The 27,904-nt window shown below is 42.4% G+C and overlaps 1 protein-coding gene across 2 annotated transcripts in view; it reads right to left on the bottom strand.

Annotated features, from left to right (window-relative positions):
• GRAMD4 (GRAM domain containing 4) overlaps positions 1-27,904 on the bottom strand; it is an 84,888-nt gene that overhangs the window by 52,888 nt on the left and 4,096 nt on the right. The window contains exons 1-2 of one of the 2 annotated variants that reach the window (XM_087764833.1): positions 12,451-12,499; positions 6,330-6,540 (exon numbers count right to left, since the gene is read on the bottom strand). In XM_087764833.1, the coding sequence (XP_087620959.1) occupies positions 6,330-6,491 (162 nt within the window). In that variant the 5' untranslated portion in view covers positions 6,492-6,540; positions 12,451-12,499. Of the gene's footprint in view, positions 1-6,329; positions 6,541-12,450; positions 12,500-27,904 lie in introns of those variants that run through there. The other variant, XM_087764832.1, reaches the window with a different exon arrangement.

Raw genomic sequence — 27,904 nt, 5'->3', positions numbered from 1 at the left:
TACTAATTTGAAACATAAGGCTGTTTGCTAAGAATATTAGAAGCAAGATCATGCAATTATTGTGTAATAATAAAATGGTTTAACCAGAGTAGTAAGATACAATGATACAAGTTTGGTGGAAAACAAAGCATGCAATTTCCAAAATTAGCGACAACATAACATATTAATGAATACAAGTTAGAAGCGTTCAGAAAACTGAGCATGTCCAGGACAGTAACATGGGAGACATTTCACAGATGCTTCTTTTGTCCCAGAAGATTTTTCCCCACACCAACACACCCCGTTGTGTCAAGAGGTGTTAATGAACTAAAAAGATAAGAAATAAGGTCTATACATTTGCTGGAGGTCAACTGCCTGCCTCTAAATTCAAAAAGCACCTCTGTCTGAAGTTTGCATAATTGACTCAACTCACAAGTTAACAAAAAAATTATCTTGTATTAATTCCACCATTAACTGGGTAATGTTTCTTCTGCTGCCTCTATAGGCTAGTGCTGGGATTCGGGCTGGATTAACTACATTTTTAACTAAACTACAGATGCCCTTTCTTGCTTTTGACTCACAGTAAAAGCCTTGAAGGCTTCCACAGATTTTTGCTTTTCCTTCTGCCTCTCCAGCTTTGACAGTATTCGACACAGGAGCCCTCTTAAAATGTTGGCAATCACTATTACTTAGCGAAGACCGCGCACAAGGCTTGGCGGTGCCTAGGAAGTTAGCAAAATGCCAGAGTTGAGCATGGACTGTCAGAACCAGAGGGGTTAAAGGAAGATATCTGGTGACGGCAGATTGCCTCTAACCCGCTATCAGAGTTCAGAGTTGCTGCTCCAAGCCACATCCAGCTCCGGACCTGAAAAACCACATCTACCCACAAACATGTTTTTCAAGCCATCTGCAGTTCAGGCTTTTCATAACAGCACCTCCCAACCTGAGAGGTCTCTGCCTTCCCTCCCCAAACTCCCTTCATCCTGCAAGCCCTGGGATTTTGTTTTGTGCACCGAGCACTGATGCCACCTTCACTGTACGGCCACGGAAAAGGTCTAAGTCAGTACTTAACTGAGCAGATGTGGATCTGTCCTCTCCATCCGCAGCACAGCACATCTTCAGCATCGCACAGAAACATAACTGGCCAACTCCCTCCTTTTATTTTACTTGCACAACATCATACGCAGATGATTTTTCTCTAGGAATATCTAACAAAATGCTGGTCTCATTTCTAAGTTTGTAATTAACTTAGAGAGGAGTAGTTCTCAAACACGGAGGATGGGGAGCAGCAAAGACACGGCGTGCCAAGCCCAAGGGGCATAACCATCCACCAAGCCACTCCTCAGGGCCTAGCAAGGGCCGGGACATGACACAGGGAAGAGGTAGTTTAAAATACAAAATTTTAACTTGCATTCATTTGAGCAGCAAAGGGGGAAAAAAAAAGTCAGGTAGAGCCTGTAGTAATAGGACAAGGTGTAATAGTTTTAAACTAAAAGGGTAGATTCAGACTAGATATAAGGAAGAAATTTTTTATGATGGGGGTGGTGAAACACTGGGACAGGTTGCCCAGAGAGGTGGTAGATGCCCTGTCCCTAGAAACATTCAAGGTCAGATTGAACAGGGCTCTGAGCAACCCGATCTAGTTGGAAGATGTCCCTGCTCAGTGCAGGAGGGTTGGACTAGATGAAATTAAAAGGTCCCTTCCAACCTAAACTATTCTATGATTCTTCAGTAACACAACGAACTACAGCGCTTGTTGAGAGAGGTCATAGTCTCCCAAGTTTCTCAACTGACATTTCGTGTGCATTTTCTTACTTCAAATTACAAAAGGGTTCCCTGTAGCTGCTGCATTTACCTGCTGTACCAAAAGGGAAAACCCAACAACACTGCTCAAGACCAAAAGCATCTGCATGAATACTTGATCCTTAGTAGCAATTCTGGGAAGCATACCCATATTGGCAAGCTCCTAAAACACAGCTATATTTTACACGAATTTAAAAAAAGTCTAGTGCTAACCAGGTTTAGAGACTTCAATATCTTAACTGTAATGTTTGCACGATGCTTTATACCTTCCAATCATTGTAAATGAGGTGACCGATAAAGAAGTGTTTAAGGTTTTAATTGACATGTTTCAGGAAAAGCCAAACTGTACTGGAACAGCAATTAAACCAATGTTTTCTGTACCACAATAACTCGGATTTAATCCTAGCACACTGGCAGGGAACTTGCATAAGTAGATTAGACTGCTTTCAGTACAATATGCCAGGTACGAGGGCGCTTCGATTTGCAATGCTTGCTGTCAGGTTAGTGCAGATCCTACATGGGTTTAAACACAAATTTGATCTTTCCCCAATGTGCCAAAGGGGACGTGATTCTCCTCTGCACCGAGTTCATTCGTATACGTGTAAGCAGTACTGAACGTTTTCTCCCTTTATATAAAAACGGGACATTTGTCACATTAAGAGTACTTAAATTCATCTATAGCACAAAATGATGAGACATAAGTTGAAATGAGGCAAATCAAGCCAAAACTGGCAAATACAAGGGCGATCTGTGATTTTCAGGGCACAGTCCCCATCCCTGAACATTTGCATCTTAGCAAATCAAGTTGCTGGAGCAATGTTTTAAAGCTTTTTTAGGTGCAGAATTGTGATCTAGCAGAAGGAACCCATGTTGCATCTACAGAATAGGAAACCACGATGGCACTGAATAAAGGGGACCTGAATTACCAAGCAAGCAACATTACCTGAATTTCCAATGTCACAACAAGACTAATGCTAATACATTCGCTATTAGGAAATAGTTATGGGCCAGGTTACCCCCCTACGTATTTCACGATTGTGGTGATTTTACAAAACAATGCAGAAATAACAGTGCTGCATACAGTGCTGAATGTCCTTGCTTTAAAAAAAAAAACAACAGCCAGCCACCTATGGTAAAGAGGGAAGGGAGGAAGAAATCTGGGAAGCCATTCAGGAACTGAAAGAGATGCTTAGCAAAGAGTTAATTTGTTAACCAACACGGCTGTCTTGGCAATGATCTGATCACAGTGTCCAAGTACCCACAGAGACCTAAGAAAGTAGCTGCTATCCAAGACATACCTGGTAGTCAGGGCACTTAAATAAGAGGGGGAAACGCACACAAGCAAACAGCCAGCCTGTAAGTTGAGACCAAACTAGCTCAAATTAAGAGTAAGGCACCTTTTGAACAAAAAGTCTCAGAAACCACTGAGGAGAACTCAAAGGGAAATAACACATCCTTCCAACCTCAGGGCTCTCCTACCAGGAGCTAGCTGTGCGCCGTATCCAAACATGAGTTAGGATGTTTATTATTGAACTAAATAGGTAAAGCTCACAGTTTTAAGATAAAGATTGTAAGATGACCTCATCTGGCCATCCTTTCTGTCCTTCCAGGGGGTGCAAATTTTGCACGTGCTACTTCAGTAAGACAGGAGAAGTGTTGGGACTAAGTCCCACTGCTGTATCCGTGGCCTGGGACTGAACGTTCACGTCACCTGTTGGAGGTGTGCAACAGAGGATGCTCTTCTTTGCGGACGGTCAGGGCTCTGCAATCACAAGCTTTTATGACAAGGCTTTTTACTCTAAAACCACCATTTGTGGCAAGTTTTTGCATATGCTTGTCAAGTTCACACACATACGTAAAGAAGAGGCACCTAATGCGCAGATTTCTAAGTGCACTACGTACCCTAGAGGCACAGTACAGAACGGCCTTTCATTCATATCACTGTGCTGTACTGTTGTAATAGACAGAGATCTTTCTTTAATGGCTCCATAATGATTAATACATCAGACTGAAAAAAAAAAAAAAAAAAAAAAAAAAGAAGTAGAGAGGGGCAGAGATGAAGCCTTTGTCAAGGGAATGGCTGACAGTGGAGTCAGAGACATCTGCATATTGAAAATGCAGATAAGAGGACCAGGGCTCAAATTCTACATGCCTATGCTCAGTTCCAAGCCACCAATCTTGCTCTTTCAAGCCCATCAGTTCTGTACTCAGATTTTAATAGAAACAGTGAAGCAACAGAAGTGGAAGCACAGTACAGCTCAAATATATCTGAAAAGAGATGCAGCCTAACTTCAATTTATGCACAAGACTTGCATTGACTTTCGTATGCTTTCAACAGTCCCCCAAAGGTATTAAACAGGAAGAAACCAATAAGACTTGGTCTTCTCACGATCAGTGTAATAGAAGTATAACACTAAGTTGCTTACAGAGCCTATAAAAGAAAACCGCCCTGTATAAGCAATTTAAGATTTGAGTTTTAGTCACTGAATTAAAAACAATTCAGGCACAATTCAACCATACAATCTTAATAAGAAACAGAGACATAATTCAGAATTGCCCTGCTCTCATGATCTCAGCCACTATTTTAACATTGACTTAAATATACAAGCATTACTTTCTTTACTCCCAGCACCTCTGCAGCACAGGGGATTATTTCTTCTCCCTTCACTTTATGGATAGGCAGCAGCGCTTAGTGGGCAGATGTATGTGAGGGCCAAGTGCTAATCCCCTAAACTTTGCATCTGAAATTCGTCCCTTGTGTGTCAGACCTCTCTCCTCTCACAAGTTTGCTTATTTTGCTCATATCTGTAACACAGCTGCTGCTCTTAGGCTGTTCCAGCATCATACTGGGTTTGGAGCTCCCAAACATCAAGAGCAGGGCAAAACAGCAAGTCTGATGCTGTTGCTGCTTTCCTCTCTCCCTTTCTCCCTGTTTTTAAAGAACTATACTCAACTGTATCTCACAGACTTAGATCATGACAGCCTACTTAACAGTATGTAGTCATCCAGAAAGCAAAGTGTTTCTCTTCGAATTACCTTCTCAGCACACAGAGCTCAACAATTTGAGAAAACAGAGACCATCATTGCAGATGTGTAGCTGTAAGGTTTTATAACTAGTCAAAACTGTAGGTTTCCCTTGCTATTCCCTCAGCCATACCATCATGGAGCTACTACCCTCCTGAACAAATAGAGAAAACAGTATCTAGGGTTAAAGACTTCTATAGGTACATCTATAGACATCTTAGATACAAAGGACATTCCCTGCTTTCCACATGTAAATATAATGCCTTAAGTTTAATGAAAATAAGCCAGTATTTACCTACAAAAAAAACCTCAGAAAATACCATGTTGGAAGGGCAGCAGCACAGATTAGTCCCAGTATACACAATACATACGTCTTGACAAATGACAAATGTCTTCAGTAGAATAAGAGCAAAGGAAAGGCATTCAACAGACCTTCTTTGTCTGAGGAGCTTGAGGATTTGGATACAATAGACTTTTTGTGACCAAAAAATGCTCTGTCATTACCACTGCTTTGTTCCACGATCATAGGAAAAAATTCTGGCAAAGGAGCTCCATATAAGCAGGACTGTATGTGGTACCATACAAGCCCACTTAAATTTAAAAACCCTAATAGCTACAGAACAGGATACAAGCTGCTAACCCCAAACGAGATGGTTAAGCGCATACAGTTTGAAGTCTTTTAGTTTAACACTTGTGGTGAGCAAGCCCAGTGCTTCTAGAAATGAGCTTTCAGACAACAGCCTGACCACATTTTGGGGATAAAAACTGCACGGTGAGTTTCCAAATAGGGCAGTACAAATTCTGACTTCCAAGTCACATTCTAGAGTACAAGTAAATGGACATATCATAATTTAGATTGTAGCACTCCAAGCTCAAGGATCCACTACCGTTTTTTAACGGTTAAAGTAGGATTTTTATTTTTTTTAAACCAATATTTAACTTTTCCTGAAACAGTGTCTTTTAAAAAGGCAGGTCTGTTTGAATGCTTCTGCTTACAAGCACCAAAACGTTTTAGCACCTGAAGAGTCTTGCTCACCTCCTGCATAGGTTTAAACCAGCTCTATAGTATGGAAGCATTACTGGATAGAACGTTGTAGTGATGATCAAGGTGGTGTGACCCCCTAACTCTAATGAAGCCACCAGAAGTCTTATCCCTACAGTCCTGGCCAGTGCCGTTTGAGCAGATCTGAGCTTCTCAGACTGAAGTCTTTCCTTCAGATCTGTTCATTGGTAATTCAACAAAACAAATAAAAACCAGACAGCATTCAGAAGCACCCTCAAGGTTAACAAACCTGTCAACACACAACATCTAAAATCAGTAAGAGGGACAAGGAACCCTAATACTAAGAAATTAATTTCATCTTTCCATAAAATGGAAGCCTATTACTGGAAGCTTACTTCCTAGTCCACAAATCTTCAAGTGTTGAATCCAAAATACAGGGACAAAGAATTATTAATTTCTGTTCTTTTTCTGCCTGACAACTATATAGCATAATATAAAAATAATTAAATCGAGTACTTACAGGGTCTCTCAGCTCTTCATTGTCTCGAGTTGATGTTCGAGGTATTTTGACCGGGATTTCATCTCCACATTCAGTGTCTGAAGCATTTGGAGACTCTGCTAAATCAAGGAACTCATCTCTCTTGTGACCTCTGAACCTTATTTTGTCCAACTTCTTTAGCATGTTCAGCACTGCACTTTTCTGCTTTACCTTAACATGACGGTTGGAGTCTCTGCAAGAAACAAGAATCAAGAATACTTTAGAAAGCTTGCAATAAACCTAAATACATGCATTCTAATCACTAACTACTTCTAGCCATCTTTCAAGGGCCTTCCTGCCACTGGAGGAGAAACATGCTGCAGCTTAGCTTTTTAACAGGCATTTTTTTCCACAGTGTAACAGATGCATGGTTTGTTTTTCAGTAGTTGATGATTTACCATCTTCCCACACTACTATGGCCTCTTTCTCATGGCTATTTTTAAAGCAAGTCAGAATGGGCACAAGCTAATAACCTGCACTCCAAAGAAAGATTAGGAAGTCAGTGCTTAGCTGGTTACTTGAAACAAAAAAAAGTTTAGCTGATAAGTCCACATTCTTCAACTTGCTGATACTTCTAATCAAAGACATGAAAATCCACTAAGCTTCAGAGCCAATCTTTAAATTCCCGGAAAAAAACAGAGCAAAAAAAGTAGCAAGGCTATCATATCTCCCTAATGCTTCAGGCTAAGAAAACAGAAAGTACCGAGGGTTTATTGAAGAAAGCCACCAGACAAATCCATGCAGAAGATCCCACCAAAAAATAGAGATTGTTGAAGCCAACTATAAACCACATTCAAATGCACTGCCAAGATCCTTAAAATTACCACTACTGACAATCTTGCATACCCTTTGCTAGACTTCTGTTACTCCCTTTGAGACGCAAAGGAGAATTACTTTATTAGTGATGCTTTCACATTCTTTTTAAAACTAGCATGACCAAAACTTTACTGTGAGAGAAACAGCACAGCCAGTATTTTTGCAGAACATGCAGGTGCCATGGCATCTGGAGGAATAAGAAATGTCCAGGACATTTCGCTTCCAGAGATGGTATTTGACAGGAGCAATACTTAAATTATAAATCATAAATTGTACTGGGAGAAGCATTTTGCTTTTTAAAAGACAATAGAAGAAAGCTTAATTGATGTATGTAAACTCATTGAAATGGTAGCTTTCCAAGACACTGCACTGTATAATTTCTGATTTTAACCAGACCTGCCAAATCGCCCCGATTCAATGCTCTACACATATCACACTCTGTACCAAAAGGTCCCAAGCTCCACCTTATTAAAAAAAAAAGTTAGTTAGTTCCTTGATCCTGCCACTCCAGCAAGCTACTGCTCTTGCAGTTTATAACAAACCAGACACCATTTTCTCCCCTCAGCTCAATGGTGTTTCTCCATTCCTCAGCTCAAAGACTTCAATTTGGAGGTTGCTGCAACGCTCTCCCAAATGGACTTCTGCAGTGGTAAAAGTTTATTTTGAGGCACTTGTTCCTCTTACTATCCTTTTCTCCCTATGGTCAACATTGCCCTCCTCTTCATTAAAAACCATGCTTAGCTTCATGGCACATCATCCCAGGCACTGGGTGCAAGATGAAAAAGCAAAAGGTAGATCTAGACATGTGTCACTTCAGGCATATAAATAAAGAGCAAGAAAGAAGTGCCTTTTGCTACTGGCTCCCACAGCCTTTGCACTTGAGGCAATTCTCACTCCTAACACAAACCTCTTTTCAAGAGAGCTCTTCGTCTTTCCCTGCAGATTCTCTGCTTACCCTAACACGTTGGCAGTGACTATTCACACCAAGTTCAAACCAGATCGTTCGCTTCAAAATCTGCCTTAGTTTGCCCCTCTGCCAAGGTTTATTAGCACCCTTCACTTAAACACAGAAGTTTGAAACTAATACAAATCCCCTATAGCGCAGCTGGCAAAAAAACCCCACAAAACTCTTCCTTTATTGGAGATGCTTAAAGTTGTAGCCCTGTATTTAATATTTTCCTTAAAGAGAACCACCTGCGGTAACTCACACCAAGGTTATTTTCTATGAACAGCTTTTCTTTGAAGTTCTATTACTTGTCAAAGCTAAGTTTAAAATAGAAACACTTCTTGCTCATTCATTGACTATTTGATGAAGAAGCTTGTCAGCTATCACATCCAGAAATATCTCTAGGCCCTACTATTAATAGCAACTAGAGAACAAATGCTATCAGGGAAGTTTAAACCTCTGATAAGCACCAGCACAATTGTATCATGCTCCCTCCCATCTCAAAGATCTCCATCTGTGTTCAACCAGTTTTACATACCATGTAAGTCAGACCTACAGCAAAGCAGTTGTAAACCAAACCCCGTTTGTTTGTCGTTCATGCTGTCACTGCTAATGATACAGCTATACGAAGAAATAATAAGGATGGTAGAGTGCTATCCCTTTTCTGGTCGGCACTCATCAGCCCACACCAACAGAAGACAAGCATGCATCCCGAGCCTTCTCCATCCCTCTTACGGATGGAGCAGTTAACTCAAGGCTGCAGATGAGCATTGCTGTCCTGAGCAGAATCAGGAGTCCTCAGCGTTTTCCTGTTAAAGCCACATTTATCCACCGCTCCCCAAAGACCAGGGCTGGATCGAGACCTCTTTTTATAGTCTGGCATACAAAGCACTTCCATGGATGTTTCAAGATCTGAATTCAGTTTTCCCTTAGAATGGATTCACATTCACTTATCACACAAAAGAAGTGAGAAGCAACAAAACCATCTTGAGACAGCAATCTCCAACCCTCCTCTTCAAGCTTTGCCATCAGGCAATGAAGAATGAAAGACCCATGAGGCCGGTGGAAAGGCCCAGTGCTGTATCTGCCTGGGTTGGATGCCCTTTGGGAACACGACGTCCTCAACTCTAGCGTCCTCCTAGGATGGCTCATGCATTTCAGCCCTAGTCACAGAATAACCTGGCCAACAGATGTACCCATGAACACATTTACCGTTATTTTTTAACTAGTAAAACTGATGTACCTGCCCTTAAGTGTGTTACCACTTGGTCTTTTAAAAATGCAAGCCTTTCTTTAAAGCACTAACAGATCACTCCACTGAACACAGTCAGCTTAAATTCTGTAACACAGAGGCTAGCAAAAAGAAATGTCATCAGTGTCAATACTTTTAAAGTATTCTTCAGTAGGTTGACCATTAAAAGAGGAAATAGTAAAGAATCATGTTCCTAGGCATTTTTTATGTGCTTTAAGTACAAGAAGCTGTTATATAACAGCTCAGTTATAATTTAAAAATAATAAGATCATTTTGTCTAAAAATTATTTTGAGTGTACCAGGCTCCCAGATTACTTACAGTTACATTCGATTAACCTAAGCAAAAACCTAAGCTTGCCAACAAGCTCCTATAGAAACTCATTATCTGGCCTCCAGCCAACTGTGCGATCTAAGACAGGCTTTTTATGTCAGCAGCCTGTTCTTGCAACTAGCGACTTTTTTTTTAGATAAAGATCAATAAGTATGGCAACATTTCAGCAGTTTCAGGCTCACTAGAAAAAAAAGTTTCTCAGAGACTTTGTATTCCAAGTGGCTTGGGTCAGATTTAGATAAGCTTGAAGAAGCTTTTGTAAAACGCAAGACCAGAATCTGACCTAGAATTAGTTTTATTGTAAAATACAGTAACTAAATATCAAAAACACTTGCTTCACCATCATCGCTATTCATCCTCTTGCCCTCTCCCAACTACCCATCCGCATCCTGGCCTCAGCTGGTTCAGCTCTAAGTTTCAGGCTGTTTCTAGTAACTCCCCATACCAGCAACACCAAAAGCAACATGCAGTTTTGCATATGCAGAGCTCAGAGTGTGAATGTAGACCCACATCTCCTTCTGCTTTCGAAATAACCATAAACAAATATTATGAAGTTATAATAAAAATACAACTATTTTAACTCCATGCATTGTAACCACTCTCATTTCCCAACACTGTCATGCATGTGACAATAACTGTTCTCACTACCATACAAAAAACAAGCTATAAATAAGAATTAAGACTGGTATCATGGTTGCAAATTATTAACTTAAGCAAAATAAAAATCAAATCCACCCTCCCCAATCAACTTTATTTGTACATACAAACACCCTACCATTAGTGTAAGCAACAGGAGATCTTACCCACATTCAACGCTATAACAGAAAGTGCTGCAGAACACAGCAAGGCAGACGCTGACTCTGCAAGACTGATTTAGGTCCAACTTCGTTGCACCTCAGCCAGATCTAATAATACTAGCAGGCCCTCTGTCGTAATATAGTAAGGATATCTTACATTAACATGCTTACAAACAAGGCTATTCAAGCACCCAGGTTTTTAAGAAGGTGGCTTTTATTTCTCTTGTTGCAGTAGCAGAGGTCAAACCAGAAAAAGTTAAACAGCAGCCTGTAAAAATTACCCTGAAGTCCCAAACCATCCAGTAAAAGACTAGGCAACAGTTTATGTATACAGGGCTTGATTAGTGAAAAAGGTCTATATTTTCCTCACTTAAAAAAAAAAAAAAGGCAAGCTAAATTCATCTTTAAAGGTGTCTTTTTAAATTGCCATTAATATCTAGTTGCTAAAGCAAATCCATTAAGGCTGAAGTTTTATTCCTTTTACAGAGGGACAGAGAAGTGACTTTATTTGGACCTAATATGAAAACCCTCAATTAACCCCCAAGTAACTGTCAGACATTCAGTTTAAGTGAATACATCAAGACCCAAAACCCCAAACCAACACACGCACACATTCCAAACTTACGTTAACTAGAGAAAAATCAAGTTTTCCCAAACTCTCACATAAAAATCACACAGAGATCTAGGACAGCTTTTTCTCCCTATGTTTACAGAGAGGCTTCAGCAAGAAGACAACCAGCTGCTGGGGAATGACAGGAGCCAGCCTGCCAGCAGAGCCTGGAGGGGTATCAGTTACGGGGCTTGCTCCTGTGGACATCCCCCCCACCCCTTGGTGCCACTGCTCCCCCCATGCTCCGCTCTTGCATGAACGTGGAAGAGGCTGGGATGCAGAAGGCAGGAGGGAACTCTGGGAAGGGCAGACACCACTGCTGTCAGAAATCCGCCTTAACTCACCCCAGTCTCCTACAAGTGGCTTATAGGTTTTGATTTTCTGTTGCTGCAGCTAGTGTTTACACAAGAATACGCTGAACCCAGAGTATGTGGCCTGGTAGGTCAGACAGAGATTGAACAGATAAGTCTTCATGTGCCCTTTGTCAGAGAAAGGACTCTGCTTCGCAACAAGGTGATTCAGTTTTCCTTAGCTGTTAACAAAATGTAAACCAGCTACACAAAGTCAAACAGAATCACCTCAGTAGGTGTTCATCTGGATCCGGGGGGGGAACACAAAAAACCCCACTAAAACATCATGGATGAATTTCATCTTAGGTCAAAAAGGCCATATAAGACTATGACACAGCAAAGTAACCTCCAAAGCACCTGTGTTCCTTTTGCTAGAAAAATGGTGTTTCAGAAAGCTGAAGATGACATTAGAGTTGAAGCAAATCTAGCATAGCCCTAGTTCTCATCTTTACACCCCATCTCCTTCACATTCCCCTTTTAATTTCAAAATGTCTTTCTGCAGAAGTCCGAAGTAAGAGCTCTGGTATCCAAGAGCAGCCTGGCTGCGTGTGGATGAACAAATACAGATACGGTGTCAACACCAGGATGTTTCAGTCTTACTGTGAAGAAAGGACGTGCAAATTGAGGGAGTGGAAAGTATCAGGATTACGTTAGGTATTCATTACTTCCTCACTGAAATGCTCCTGCCTATTATCCTAGAAGAGCTGACAGGAGAGCAGGAACACAAGAAGATACACTCAGGCCATCCACGTACCAACTGATACTGAAAACAAAGCTTGGTGTGGTTCTTTTCCTGACCTGTCTAACTAAAACTGGAAACCTCAGTGAGTACTATCTAAGCCTACAACAGATTCACGGCCCAGCTCTATATTCCGCTCTGTGCAAAAAGTTCCCTCTTGCTACATGATTTTTTTCCCCCCAATTTCTCATTTCAATGGACAGAATCTCATCTCAAGTCACTGTCTGAACATTTTGTATTTATTAATATTTAAGAAACTAACCAGAGAAAGATCGACTGCACTCAAGAGCTCTTTGTCTGCTCAGCTTTTCTTCACATACTTCTCCCAATCCGTTCTCCAGAAGACTCACATCTGTGAAGAAAGCCAAACCTTACCCACAGTGTCTCTTCTTGAGCAACAGCGAGTGGTTTTGTATAGATAAAGTTGGCACCTTTCAAGAAAACTTTACAATAAGCTCAACTCAACAAGACACTTAAGCACACAGAAGGGACACAAACCTCACTCAACACAGCCCTTTCATGAACAGCACCCATGTGAGACATATCACCCAGGACTACACAATATGTTCAGTTCTCTGTATAGAATGATGTCATCATTTCTCATTGGAAACCAAGAAACAGCAATACTTTGGGCCAAACATCCAGCTGGACTGGCCAAGAGCAGCTTACAAACACTCTCCAGAAGTTACAAGTATTGCGCAAGCACCCTCAATTTCTGACATCAACAAACTCTCCCCACGCTCAACCCATCACAGGTTCATCCTGAAATTAGTCACAGCCTGGTAAAGTCTTCCTCCAATTACGTCACCTTTGGCCCCAGGGTCATAACATGATGTAACACGTATACAGAGCAAACTGCTTTCTGGTTTTGAGTAACACCTACTAAAAGCTCCCAACACTTTCAGGGTCAGGAGTCCTTAAAACTCTAGAGATAGATAAGACTAGATAGGGGTAGATTAGGGGGATAGACTTTGTTAAGGTGTTTTTGCATGAGAGATGAAGTTGTCAGTTAGGCTACCTATGGTGTAGAGAAATATTATGCTTAGTAATTCAGGTTTATTTTTCCCTTGCATTTAAAGGGAGATGAACAAAGAAAATCCCACCAGAATCATCTTGTCTGCATTATGGACTGCTGGCAGAAGCAACACTTGATTAACACGGGTCAGAAACAAGCAGAAAGTTGTGCTTCGGTGTTGCAGGCTTAATTAGATGAAGCTATTAATTAAGCATCAACTCTGAAAAAATTTAAAGTGTCCACCGACTAGGGGGAGGAGGGGAGGGGAAAAAAAAGTGGAAAGCTGTGTAAGATGCGCTACGGTACAACACGGGGACTGGAGACAGAAGTTCAACGTACTGATCTTGCCTGCCAGTGGTGAGGTTGTCACAGCAACCATAATGCAGCTTCATGAATATGCATTACGCTAAAATCTATTTTTTCCCCAAAAGAGACTAACGTGTCATTCAGCTCACAACATGAAGCTGCCTGGAAGACGAATCGGGGTTGTACAATAAAAGTGACTTGTCTTCAAAACCTTCAGCTTGGCTGCTGCAGACAGGAGGGGCTGGGGGAAGAGGGGACACGCAGAAGATGGCAGCCTGGGGCTGTAGGACTCTCTTCTGTTCTGTACCTGCCTCAGCCAGGGGGTACTTCAGACATATTTGGCAAACATTTTAAAGCAGAGGTTCTCAAAATCAGCTGCTCAGTCCCTGCAAAGTTTCAGGCCTGGGCAAGGCATCAGCCTTAATCCCTCAACCACCTGGGGACAGGCTCTTAAGCAAGCCAGAGGAGGAGGCACCTCGAGTGACCCTCCATGCAAGAACGGAGAAGGGGGAGCTGCTGCTCCCACTGCTAGGGACAGCATCCAAGCCAGCTTAAATTGGGGAGCCTTGGCTTGATCATCACTGGAAAACTGTGGGTGGAGGGGGTCACAAAAAAAACCCACAAAAACGATACTACACACATGTACCTACACCGGTCACACACCGGTGTGGCAAGAAAGAAACCAAGGGCAGTGACTATTTTAGCTGAGTAGCTGTGGGAGTTGCACTTTGTAGTTAATCCCCCACTTAACATCACACAGGAAACATCACACCTCCAAAAACGCACCCCTTCCACAAACACCTTGACACCCTACACACCTCTGTCTCTCTTTCATCATGAAACCTAAAATTAGCAAGCTTTGTTAAATTAATTCCTCTGTAAACTGCTAAACTAGAAATTTTAACTCCCAAAACAGGAAGATAAAGCTCATTTTTTCTTCAAGACAGCTGTGTGGAAAAAAATACTGAAACATTCACTATACCATCTGAAGAGCAGCACCAAAAAACCCTGCAAGAAAATGACTTTGCCTGCAGAGGAGAGCTCAAGCAGCACACACGGACTGGAGGAGCCACCAGTTCAAGCCACGGGGCAGCAAGTAGCTGCTCAGCACTGATGTTTGCCAGCTACTCTGCCTGGCAGATAGCCTGTGAAAGTGGTAGCATGTCGTGATAGTAATAAAAGCCTATCACCCTCCAGGTGAAACCCTCCTTTCCCGGTCACCCGCTGGGTCCCCCTCGCCATCCTCGTCCCCCCTGCTGTGTACCCATCCCAATCCCAGACAAGCCCAGCCAAGCCTGAAGCCCAGCTGATCACAGGCTGACACCAAAGGGAGCAACCCTGCTCATTTCTGCCATGGCCTTTATGTCACTTGACCACTCATGCAGATTATCAGCTTGTTGCTGATACAACTAATTTTTGTGTTTGTTTTCTGGCAAGGTCAGTCTAATCGGAGCAGACAGCTATGCAGCCTCACCCATGGTTGCACAAGCTATTAGAGCTGTCGTGCCTCCTGCACAGAAAATGTTTCTGGTCGTGGGCAGAGGGAGAATGCATCCTTTTACAGCAACCACCTGCACCTAAATCAGGTTAAACGACTGCAAAGCCTCACCCTAAAGACAGCATTTATGAAGCTGCCATGAGGCACATTTCAGAAATCAGTCCCACGCCAGAGCTTCAGTCCCTCCTCCGAAGGATGGGGGAAGAGCTTGTCACATTGACAAAAGGCTTTTTTCTGCTTCCTCGCTCTGAATTTTGTCTACTAGCAGGGGAGCTGGGGGCGAAGACGGCAAGATGAGCACCACCAGCTCAGCAAGAGCCTCCGCATTCAAGAAGGCTCAGGCAGCTCAGGTCTGGCTGGTCTTCAACCAAGTAAGAAGCCGGGGCTCAAGGGAAGTGCTGCCATAACCAAGCACCACAACTTCTGCCTCTAAAAACAACGAGACATGGGGGTGATGGATGGGGGGGAAGGACGGGACATGACCAACACAGGGTAAGACTAGGCTATCACTGCATGTATCTCCTCTTCCACTGTTCAAATGGAAGTGTAAGAAGCCTAGCTCAACATAGCACTCAGAGTAAAGTTGGCCTTTTACAATCTGCTTTAAAATAAACATTTAAAGTCAGAAGTACACGTACTAGCATGGAACATCTTACTCAGACTAATAAGTATATTATGGAAGGTGATCACTAAACTGTTTAGAAAGTGTGAGCCCTGCCAGCCCTGAAGAAGAATTTTAATTCTATGCTTTCAAGCAAAAGAAGTGCAAGTTACTGAGACCAATGCAGTTACACCTGTTCAATGCTGACTGCATTTTTCGTAATCTCAGCTGCACGTTCATCATCTTTGGATGATAAATACATATAAATCAGAGAATGGGGGTACTGCTAAAAAAAGACACTGTGGAAACAAACCATAATCTAGGCTTAGAGAAAGACAATTTGAGAACAGCCTTCCAAGGTCTATGCAAAATGTCTTGGACCTAGCAAGTACGTCTTGAAGAGGTCTCTCAGCAGCAGGCAAGCACTTCATCTGCTCAGGGTGGCTGCTCGTAGCTCACCCAGCAATCTTCAGGAACAGAACAAAAGTATAAAACACGGTCTAGTTTTGAAGAATGACGACATACTCCTTTTTTGATAAACAAAGATTTCACCTTGCCATTCATTGAAAAAAAAGAGAAATAAGAGGTAAACATTTGAAGCAGGACACGACTTGTGGCTAACAACTGTAGCCTGACTAATCTCTGCTGACCTCCCTGCGATGCATGTACCTCTGCTGAGCGCAGCTGAGAGCGTGCAACCCATCGCTGAAAGAGAAGCCTGCCCCAGCCCTTACCAACAAAGATCCACAGCACCACACGTACGCAGATTGATTGCAAGTTTGAACAACACTTCAGATGTGCCACAGTGCCAAGCTACCTACGCGTTACAGCTTCACTTATGGCAAGACCATACAGGAGGAGTTACTAAAGCTATCAGGCAAAAGACCACAGACCTGCAACGGCTGTGTTACATATGCAATGATAAAATGAACTCCCCTACTTTTCTGTTCACAAAGCAACCACAGGGCCACGTTCATAGTCCCCAAATCATTCAGCTATCAGGGCACCTCACTGAGAACAAGGCTAACAGTCAGCGTACAGCAAGGCGGTCTGTCTTGAGGGGCTTCCCTCTGTTTAGGGAGACAATTCAGCAGAAGCCAACATTAACAGCTCTGTAAGCAAGTAACAAAAGCTATCATGAAACTACCTAGATGCAAGTTTTCAGAGGAAGATTCCCAGGATGCAGTGATTTTGTGTATAACACTTTGTAACTTGTTTCTGCAAGCTTTAAGCCATTAAGGCTCAGCAATATCTATGTTGCGTTGCAAAAAGAAACCACGTAAAAAACCAGATGTTTGAGTTGTCCATCATTGATTTCTGTAGTCAGCACACAGCCGACGGAAGGAATTGAGTCTTTTACCAAACACCAGTAGCTCACCAACACCCATACAGTCATAAAAATAATTTTAATAAATAAAAATTCTTTAACTTTTCCCCTCATGAGTAAAGAAGTTCAACATTTTTGGTACATGAAGAACTACAAAGACATAGCTAGCATGTAACAAATTACAACCACCACTATAATTAAGAATCTTTAATTTCCTTCCTATATACTGGCCTCGAGCTTATAAAGAATGTCTATAATCCCCAAATCCCACACATTTCCATGCAAGAAGCAATGCTGCTGCTTATTGTGTTCCTTCTCCCTTCCTCCCAACAAAAACCTGAAAATGTTGCTGAAGTTGGTGCTATGGGCACAGAAGGTATAGGGCAGGGAAAAAAAAATTACTACGTGGATTACACAAGTTTGTAGTGTTGTAATTCCTCAACATGTCAACTTCTAAATGAAGGGGCATGGAGGATTGTGTAAAAACTTGCATAGATAATATGTAAAAGGACACTGTGTGAAAGACTGCTATGCTGCACAATGCACAAAGGAGGGATTTATCCAAATTACATGAAGGAGTAATGGAGAAACAGCAAGCTTCATACATTAAGTCTGGCTTCAGGCATCAGCTTCATTTCTGGCACTGTCTGTACTACACAGCCACTTGTAAAAGCCATGTAAACTATTCCTTGAAATCTTATCACAGAGTAAAAAACTCAAGGTCAAGCTCCCATCAGACCGACAGAAACGTGAACAGCAGCTCCCTTGGAAAGCGGCACTCTGGAAAAGAGCCTCCACCAGTCCCACCCACACAGCTCGTCAAAAGATGAGAGGGATATTTTTCTCCACGTAGCAGAGTTTGGAAATAGCAGAGCAAGTTGCGTGACACAGGAAAGCAGCAAACTTGTCCTCTAGGTATCACGGACCTCTCCTCCATTTCTTCAGAGTGCAACTCTTTACGTAAGGCCGTCTGCACTGTTGGCACATTTGCTATAAACAGGACTGAATCACAGTACCCAAAAGACAGTTTTGATTTCTGGACTGCAATTACTTGTTTAGATAATTTGGCTATTTAACTAACTACTCTTAACGTAGTGAAATGGCAGGCTTAAGGTTGAAAGGCCCTGTTGTTCAAGGTAATCTCCCTTACAGGAACAAACCTCTATTCCCTCACATGTCAAACTGCATCATTCCCTCAGTAGGCAGAATATCTGTTCTTTGTCCCCATGCTTACAACAGTAATCCTGAATTAAAACAAAACCAAATCAACACAAAACCCAAGCTGGTATAGCCACACCAGGCAGCAGAGTATCCAACCCTATGAGAAACGAGAAGGGCCGTAAGGAATATAATCACAATCCTGAAAGTTAACTCTTCTGTTTAGTAAACTGCTTGGGTATTCTGCCATAACTGCAGATCTTCCATTTCACATGTTGATTTTAACATGCTTTGGACAGCAAAAATAAGTGGAAATCTTTGCTATTAGATCTGATTCTTCCAAGAAGCACGTGCAGTCTGGGCATCTCCTCCACGTTCTTTCCCAATAACCTCTGTACACAGTGCTATGTACTCCGTATATAGTATCAACTGCTGTTAAAAAAGCCAATTTTGGTGACACCTCTAACTGCTCTAAGTAGAGGATCGAAGATGGACCCCGGTCCAGCCCAGAAAAAGGCTGCCATATGTGCTTAGCAGTTGTGGCAGTTAAACAGGCAACGGGTGGAGAAGTATGAAGGTGAGGCTGAGCAGAGGGTGTCCCCGCACCCCACCAGCAGTCACAGATTGGGGACGACAGCGTGGGTCTAGGCCAGGAAGGGGAATAACCTCAGAAAGAATGACGGAGCCTGCGAGTCAGACACTCATAGGGAAATACATGGGAGGGAAGGAAAAAAGAAGAAAAAAAAAACCCAAACAAAAAAAAACATTACTCCAGTTAAGTTTCCCATGCATTCTTGTCTTTTCTCCCAAATTTTCTTAGTTCATGAAACCAATTTCATTTTGCAAACAAAACCAAAATAACTCATCACTCAAAACACTCAACACTGCCACAAATGAAGTCCGGCCAGCAATCGTAACCCACTCGTCTCCAGACGCGCACAGAGCGGCTCGGCCGTCCCCCTTCAGCAGTTTGGCATACACGGCTGCGCGCGTGACTGATGGAGGAAAGGGGACGAAAGACAGAGATATGCAGCCATATTCTATGAGCAATTTTGAGGCTTCCTTAAAGCATGCATAGAGTTGAGGAAAACTAAACAAAAAATTGCACAATTTCAAGAAAACACAGAAATGACGCACTACATAAGTCTGTAAGGAAGGTACAAAGCCTCTTCCTAACAAGTAAACCAGCCAGCTGTTACCATAAACTAGCCCAGCTCTTGCTCATTTGGCCATATTTGTAGGAAATTAACATTTTAATGGTGCTTGTTATATCCTATTGCCTCATAACTGCAGATAGCAAAAAAAAAAAAAAATATATATATACAGGAGTTAACAACTACCTTTTTGAAGCTGCTCAAAACAACTGGAACAAGATATCTTAGACCAAGCCTTTAAATAAACCAGGGCACATCAACATACCCAGCTCCCCTCCTCTGCCGAGGGGGAGCCTGCTGTTGGTAGCATCACCAAAGTACAGTTACATGCTAAGTGACATTTCTTCCAAGAAAAGCCAGCTCCTCTCTTGATAGAGCCATATGAGTAAGGTTTCTACCGTGTTTCAACATGAGATGTACTGGCCACAAGGAAGAGGCAGAAAAAAAAGTCTCTGCCAGTTTGGTTTTTTGATCCCAAACGTTAGGTAACCTATGAATCCAATGGTGTTAAGCTCTTCAGTTTATTAACCAAGCCTGTACAAGCACTCTGATCTACCATACTTTTTGCATGCACTATTTCAAAACAAAGTATTTTCTCATCTGAAAATGTCACAAATACACTGCGAAGCCTGTCAGGCTGCTAAAATGATACAAACCCAATGACAGTAAATAGCAACCTGGCACATCGCTGAGCCTTCAGACTTGAAATAGATTTGAATTAACACAAAGATAGCAGGATGAAGAGTTTAGTAATGAAGTGAAGAAACCAAGGGAGAAGAAATAAGATTATTTCAGTCGTCATTTCAACCAGACCAAGTAACTTAAAAGCCAGCTACAGAATGGCATTTACGTCTGCCCCTAAGACTGGGATGAGGGCCAGAATTACACTACTTGAGCTGACGGGTTTATTTATGCCATGATGATACTTCAGTTAGCAATGATAAAGGTCCAAAGGTCAAAGTACTTTAAGAAAAAGAGTCATATACATGCAGTATATCTTTCTGATCAGTTATGGTTGGGGTGGGAAAGGAAGGAGCAGGGAGCGTTATTCCTCACACGCACCCACCTGCCATCGTAAAACCGCTTCAGCTGTGCCCATTTCAAAGCTTCCCAAGTTCACAAAGGAGATTTCTGTAGAGATCACACCTTTCTCATCCACCCACACCTAAGAAATGGTTTGTTTTCCAAGTCAAAGCCAGAGAGAAGCCAGTGCCTCGTAGCAAAATTGAGAGGCCAGGTCACCAGCTGAAGCCCAGAGACCACCCGCAGACCTCCAAAAGCCCTCCCAAAAACTCCCTAAAAAATCTGGGGGAAGGAGTAGAAATGAAGGCAGAGAGCAACATTTTTGACACTTCTGTCAGTCTCTTAACCATGACTTCTTCCACCCCTAACTTATTCCCAATTACTTCATTAATATTCACATATTTAAATCTTGGAATTTTTAAAACTAAAGCATGGATTTCACTTTTCAAGAAGGTTCATAAAAGTTTAATTACCAATCAAGCTCGAATTCTGGTTTGGGGATATCAAGCCCTTTGTTTACATTACGCGAATGTTTTAACAGACACAGTCTCTCAAAGTCATGGAAACTTGGAATTCCGAGACTTTTTTGCATTAATGACAGAAGCATGCTGAAGACCAGAGGACCACAATCAAATGACCAGCAAGCACTGAACTCCCACTAACCTCTGATTTGCTTATATAATTGCCATTGATGTAAAAAAAAAAAATATGAAAAACAAACAAACACAAACCAACCACATTATACCACATTATTCTTGAATATTTTAGGGATTCCAAGAGGCTCCCATCTGTGCCCAAAAGCAAACTACAGAACATCAAATTTGCGGGGGGGGGGGGGGGGGGGGTGGAGTGGTAGAGAAAAGAAAAAGAAAGATGACATCTGATGACATCTTTGGATTTCTTTGTTGCAGGCATCTGGGGCCTTCAGCTGCAGATCTAGGCAGGCTGACTAAACTTTAGCAGGGACTTGGATGGCTGTAAATGGGAGTCTGTTCTAAGCAAGACCTAAGTCATGGAAGATGAGATGACAAGGAACAGGGACAGGCTGTCTTTAGGGTGAAAAGAAAATCTGTAAATACACAATAAAGGGATAGTTCATATCCTACCGATACTCCTGACAAACGCTTCCATTTATTGGGTAGTCCAAAATCTTCAGAAACTAAACAGCAGTTTTAATCAAGGACTGTTATGGGTTTTTATTGCTGCATTCAACTTTGATGCCCCAAAGCATATCAGAGGCGTCAGGCCTCCAAGAGCTGTATTGCAACAAGCAGAATAAAAAACACAGCCTGCTACAACCTCTCCTTCAGAAGAGGCAGCCACACAACCCAGAAGACATGAAAGCAAGTTTTTCTGAACTAGAAGACTGTTTTCCAGTAATTGGAAAGGTTTCTGGGTGCCCAGGAATCACAATAAACAGTAAGATGGGAAAGCTGGGTCTGATTTGTATATAACCAGCCCTAAGACCTTTGACTAAGAGCCCAAACGCATACAAAAAGAAGTCTTGGGATTTGGTATACAAATTAACAAGGCTACAGAAGAGGTCAGACCACTTCATACTGGTGTTCCTACACGAGGATGCATACAAGAGCACATAGGGGACAGAAGAAGCTGTCTCCCTGCAGGAATGACAGAACTACTGAACCTCACGCAACTGAATACCTTTAAATAAAGGTGGTTTCTTTAGCAGACTGGCTACCAGGCGAGCTTTCCTTTCCACCTTGCCAGGCAGAGTGCTTTGCTCTCCCCCACGCCCCAGTGAAAATACTCAGGTTACTAGTTATGACTGCATTTTGCAAAAAACTTTTACTTTAAGAGTTGAATCTACTGGTTAATTTTTATTTTAAAAGAAAAAGAAGTTATTTCAAATGATTATCAACTTGTAAGAAAGAAAATCTGCATGCTTGTAGCTAATCTACTTCAAGAGTTGGCATCTGGCATTTCCTCCACCCTTCAGAAACACCAGTGATGCATCTGCTTCCTAAACACGGTTTCCATCTCCCATTTCAGATAACAAGCAATCTGTGGTCAGACAGTCATCTTCAAGGTCCAGCCCCTCCTTAGCATTTCCAGTAAGTACATCCGTCTTTACCTACTCTTCTTCTGACTTTTACAAGAATGCAGTATTAACTTCATAGCAATTAAATCAGTCAGTCCATGTAGTCTTTCCAAAACTCATCTAACACAATCGTTCAACAGTTAAATACGCATATGAAATTTTTTGCACAATGAGTGAGGTCTGCTGTACTTCCATGCTAGCTCTCAGATATTGTGATGAGCTCTCAGCCAGCTGAGAAGAAAGCCACCTTCAAGGGAAGATAAACAGATATAGTGTGCTTCAGACAATAAGGAATACAAACTGCATGGACAGATTTTCCATGATTTAACAAAGACAATAAACTGTCACCAACAGTAGACTAATGAGTCACAGACAGCAGCTTAATACTTCAAGCTTATCTCTAAAGACAAAAATATTTATGCAATTTCAAAGTATTAACAACAAAACAGAAAATTACTTTTGAATAGATCCCATTGTCTCCAACCAGGATAGCTGTATGCATCCAAGTGAAATCCGAAGCGGACACTGCACACAGCCAGGCTTGCATTCCACCAGGAAAACCGGACTGAAAATGCCGATTATTGCTTCTCATTCAAAAAGCATATGCTGTCCCTGCCTCTGCTTCAAAGAGGACTGCCGAGGGCCAGAGAGCTTCACCAGGCAAAGTCAAACTGCTACGCAAAGTGAGCTCCACATTCCTCCTGTAAAATCGTCCAAGAAATGGTATTTGTGCCTCACTTGTTTTCACTGTGTTGTTATAGAGGGATAAGTGACCCAGCGTTAGAGGAAATCGTTGTTGGCAGAGCCCTCAAACTGGGGAAAGGTTGCTACTGGAAGAAACAGGAAAGAAGCAGAAGTAGCTTTAGAAACAGTGTATTTGCTGTAAAAATGTTTCCTAACACAGTTTTCTGGGGAAGTCAGAACTATCCCACTTTGCTTGGTTATTCCCATAACAGAAAGTAAAAATAAGAGCTGTTGAGTGTGCGTACATTCATCTGTCCGGTAAGCAACTCCGCTGGGGAGAGAAGGCAAAATCCTTCAAAGTAGGCCCAGACCCTTTTAGGAGTATCAAAAGCTTTATATTCAGAATGTTTCTCTGAAGCAAAACAAGGCTAGATCCAGATAATCTGAAAGAGACCACAGTCCTCATTTCTGCAGTGTTTTGCAAACTCTTGACGTTAGTTTTAATTACTGCAAGTTTCCAGGAAGCTCTCACAGCTGAGGAAAATCTTAGGAGCACAGCGCCCTGTAGCAGCTGGCAGTTCTCTCAAAGGATCAGTGTCTCCAGCCAGATGCTCCACGGCTTGTTGGGAAGGACATTCCTCATTGCATGATCCCAGGTGATCCCGTGGAGCTGCTGAGACCACGCAGGGTCTTACACAAAACCAAGCCGCACTACGTTTTCGTACAAAAGGTGATCTCAGACACTCGGCAATATCTTTTGGGTTGCTTTGTAGATTAGCTATTAAGAGGAGCGTGAAGATCTTGGATAAAAGCACTGCAGAAGTGCAAAGAACTATGAAGTTAATCAAACTGGAATAAGGCCTAGAAGTGGTTTAATGCTTTGAAAAGTCAGACTACAAAAAGAACATAGTTATATAGACTCCACTTATTCCTACTCCTTCCGATGACGTGATCCTTGCAAGCTGATGTAAGACTTAGTAGTCTACAGAGCTGGTTTTTACTAGTATCTGATGATCACAGTCCGAAGTCACCCTAGTGTTAGTCACACAAGGATGCTTTGGACGTTTTGCTGCTCTCAGGTCCCATGCTTCACAGCTACCTTTGGCCCGCACAAACAGGATGGCAGCTGCTGGGAATTGAACCTCTCGGCTACACACAGCAAGGGGAAGCAGCCAGGATCTTCAAGGATGGTACGTGCAGGCAACTCCCTCGGCATTACTCCCTGTCTCACAAGGGAAAAGGCGAGCAAGAGGGAAGATGAAGAAAGTCCCAAACCCAAAAGTGAGTTCAGAGATAGGATCCCAGACTACAGATCATCTTGCAGCTTGGTTTTGGATCAGGTAGCTAAAGTTGTGTTCATCAAGGCCACGTAAGTGCAACGAACATCACACCGAAGGTACACAGCATTTCATCTTCAGGTGCTGAACATGCTATTTTTCTCCCGTTGCAATGTGGTACCTTGTTGCAATAGTCATGTACCTTACAAAATGCTCAGAGCCCAGGCTACTGGTCCCTTCACTCCCAGAACAGGGTTATGGATATTTTCAGACTGATCTCTTTTCTGCTGCTCAGATCTCTATGACTCGAATTAGGCATGCCAGCCCCTCCAGCCAACCCAGAAAGCATAAACTCACGCAGTTTCTGGGAGCATGTTGTCCCTGGAACAAACCCCAATACTGGTACTGGTCACACTACTACAGGAGTGTCTGGGAAAGCAGCTTGTGCCCAAAGCACACAACTGTATGGCTCCCTAGACTCAGATCTTGAGTAAATTACAGGGCTTAGACACTCCCATCAGTCCTAACATAACCAGGAAGGACCCTGAAGCTGTACAACTACAGACATCAGCTGGCTCTACGAAAAGCAAGATGGAAAAAAGATATCCCCGTCAGGCTCATAATGCAGTATCATGGGCTATGCATGGCCTTCAAACTACGTTTTAAGAGATCCTTCTCTAGAGGCTTCACATTTCCCCAGCCCTATGGTTATGACACTGCTTAAATACTGCTGACGGTTATAAATCCACATGCCTCTCTCTAGCCCTGCTGCATTTCCCCAGGAATTACAACACGCTGTTAACCTTGAAAAGTGCATCAAGTTATTTTAAAATGCAGTTACTGTGTACACCTGGGAATGCAGAGATGAGATCCAGAGAGAGGGGAAGAAAAACGCACAAACCATTTCCTGAATGTAGAAGGAACGTAGAACCTCAGGTAGTAAAATCCACGGTGAAAGGCTGGAGGACTTTTTTCTGAAGACAGCATTAGAGCTAAAACTCTTTTAAGAAGTTCTCTTTTGCATACACATTTCTAATTGAAGAAGCCGCTTTTCAAAATTTAAGCTAATGATAAACTTCAGGTTATGAAATAAACCCTGCTTTGAGCATCTAAAGCCGTTCGTGTATCCTTCATTGAAAAACCTGGTACTGATTTTCAGTCTCTGAGAACTGGTCGGTTTCCAAACCAGTGAATTTGAAGCGTTCTGTATATAAGTAACCTGATACCCGAAATGAATATTGAAGGAACAAGTGGCTTTTACAACATGGTAAAAAATGCCAAGCATTAGTAATGCCAGATACTAATACAAACTGCTGACAGTCCTATCGAGAGCTCTAAGACAGTTTTAGCAGTTGGAACCTAATTGCACTCAGTCACTAATTGCATACATCAGGCCAGCATGGAGTGCACGGCTTTGTTCTCTTTAATTAAGGTAAGTATAGATCTCTCATGTTGTGCAGTTACTTTCAGGGGAGTACTATGGAAATTTAAAATGCGTCTATTAACCATTGTATTTGGACATAGAGAAGGCAATCAACTGCTAACTGCTTTTTCCATATAATTTTGCCATATTCTTTAAGAAACTTAAAAAAAATCTTAACCAACTACACACATCTAGATATACAGGAAGGGACACGCAATGGTCAAGAAATGAGAGTGTCCCCTCCCACAGAGTGTGATGAGAATCCCAAGGATAAAGTGATATTTTGTGCTTTATGCCTTTTTCTTATTCTCCTCTCTCCTGCTCATGAGCAGTGTTACGGGCATTACACTAACAGTTTTATTCTGCACCTGAAGCGTTGACCTAAAAATGAAAACCCTGTTTACAAATTCTATGTTTAACATCAACTACGGAGTTACCCATATAAGCATACAAAACAGATGTGGCAGAATAAGAAAGCATCCGAACTTCACTCAGTTTTAGTTTGTAAGACAGATGCTCACCTTCAGGCACGTCACAAGGGAACCACAGTAACATAGAAAGTGCAGCGTAGAAAGGCAGGTCAGCCCCGACGGAGCACAACGCAGCACGGGACGGCTGCTGGAGAACCGAACCAGCCCACCGCAAGGACGTGCCCTCACAAATGGAAGCAAGCATTCACTTAAAACCGAAACGAGCTCTGTTTCAGACAGTAGTCTGTATGAGCGCACCCCAAGAAACACACGCACCCATGTGACTCAGCATCTAAATGACTACACTTATTAGGCATGTGTAGCCAGCAAACCTCGTCACAAATCCCTTAATCACAGGTCAAAAGAGTTGTCAAAGCCTGCATTGATGGGATCAGGAAAACGCTGAAGCGTTTGGTGTTTTTTAACAAGGAACATCAGCTCCTGTGGAAGAGCAAAAGTACCCAGAGAAGCTGCACCAGTGACTTACAGCACCAAAGTGACCTTTCGGTCCTGCATCCTGTAACAACATGCTCAAAATTTACTTTAGAAGTTTCTTATTTTTACAGCATACTGAGAAATGTGAGGCCACAGCTGGAGTACTGGGTCCAGTTCTGGGGCTCCCCAGTACAAGAGAGACATGGACATACTGAAGAGAGTCCAATGAAGGGCCATGAAGGGACTGGAGCATCTCTCCTGTGAGGAAAGGCCAAGAGAGCTGGGACTGTTCAGATGGAGAAGAGAAGGCTCAAGGCAGGGATCTTGTAAATATATATAAATACCTGAAGGGAGGGTACAAAGAGGACAGAGCTGGGCTCTTCCCAGTGGTGCCCAGTGACAGGACCAGAGGCAATGGGCACAGACCGAAGCACAGGAGGTTCCCTCTGAACATCAGGAAACACTTTTGCACTGTGAGGGGTGACCGAGCACTGGCACAGGTTACCCAGGGAGGTTGTGGCATCTCCATCCTTGGAGATATTCAAAAGCTGTCTGGCCACGGGCCTGGGCAACCTGCTCTAAGTGGCCCTGCTTGAGCAGAGGGTTGGACCAGATGATCTCCAGAGATTCCTCCCAACCTCAGCCCTTCTGTGATTCTGTGAAATAAAAGTTCTCTTCAGTCACTGATGAGACACCTACAACACGTTTTACAAGTTTGATGCATTCTTGTTAACCTGTGTATCTAGAAGAGGTGATGTGTTCCTCACAGACCATCACAAGGAACCTGCCGCATTAACTTGGGATTTGTAAGAAGCTGCAACTAAACAGTATTTCAGTTTCCATTAAGATGCAGACGTAGCTTTTAAACTAAAAGAGACGATTTTAAGTGTTCTCAAGGCATGTTTAGAAAACACTGCCAGCGTTTTTCTTCCTCATTAACACAGGCAAGTATTAAACACGTATGGTGACCCAAGATGCAAGTAGAAAAGATTTTTCAAATGCAGCTGAACACGTTGGGAATCTTTACCTTCCACTATTCTCAGAAGCAAAAAACTGCGTCTTCAATCATTTAAGCACCTCTGAAGATCTGGTCTTGTAAGTCATGGAATTAAATTTACTGCTACCAGAGCGTGCACCAGGAGAAAGTATTGGGTGTGAAGGAGAGGAGGGGAAAACCAGCAAGAGCGCTCCTAACCACAAATACAGTTTTTTTGGTTTGCTTCTGATAACTGCTCTTTCAGTTTAGTCAAGACAAGAAGATTTACTGTGCAGAAGAAACTGCACTA

This window comes from Nipponia nippon, unplaced genomic scaffold, assembly GCF_047370975.1.
Source record: "Nipponia nippon isolate SJK-2023a ecotype South Korea unplaced genomic scaffold, ASM4737097v1 scaffold_3, whole genome shotgun sequence".
NCBI lineage: Eukaryota > Metazoa > Chordata > Aves > Pelecaniformes > Threskiornithidae > Nipponia > Nipponia nippon.
This window is presented reverse-complemented; position numbering and strand designations above follow the sequence as displayed.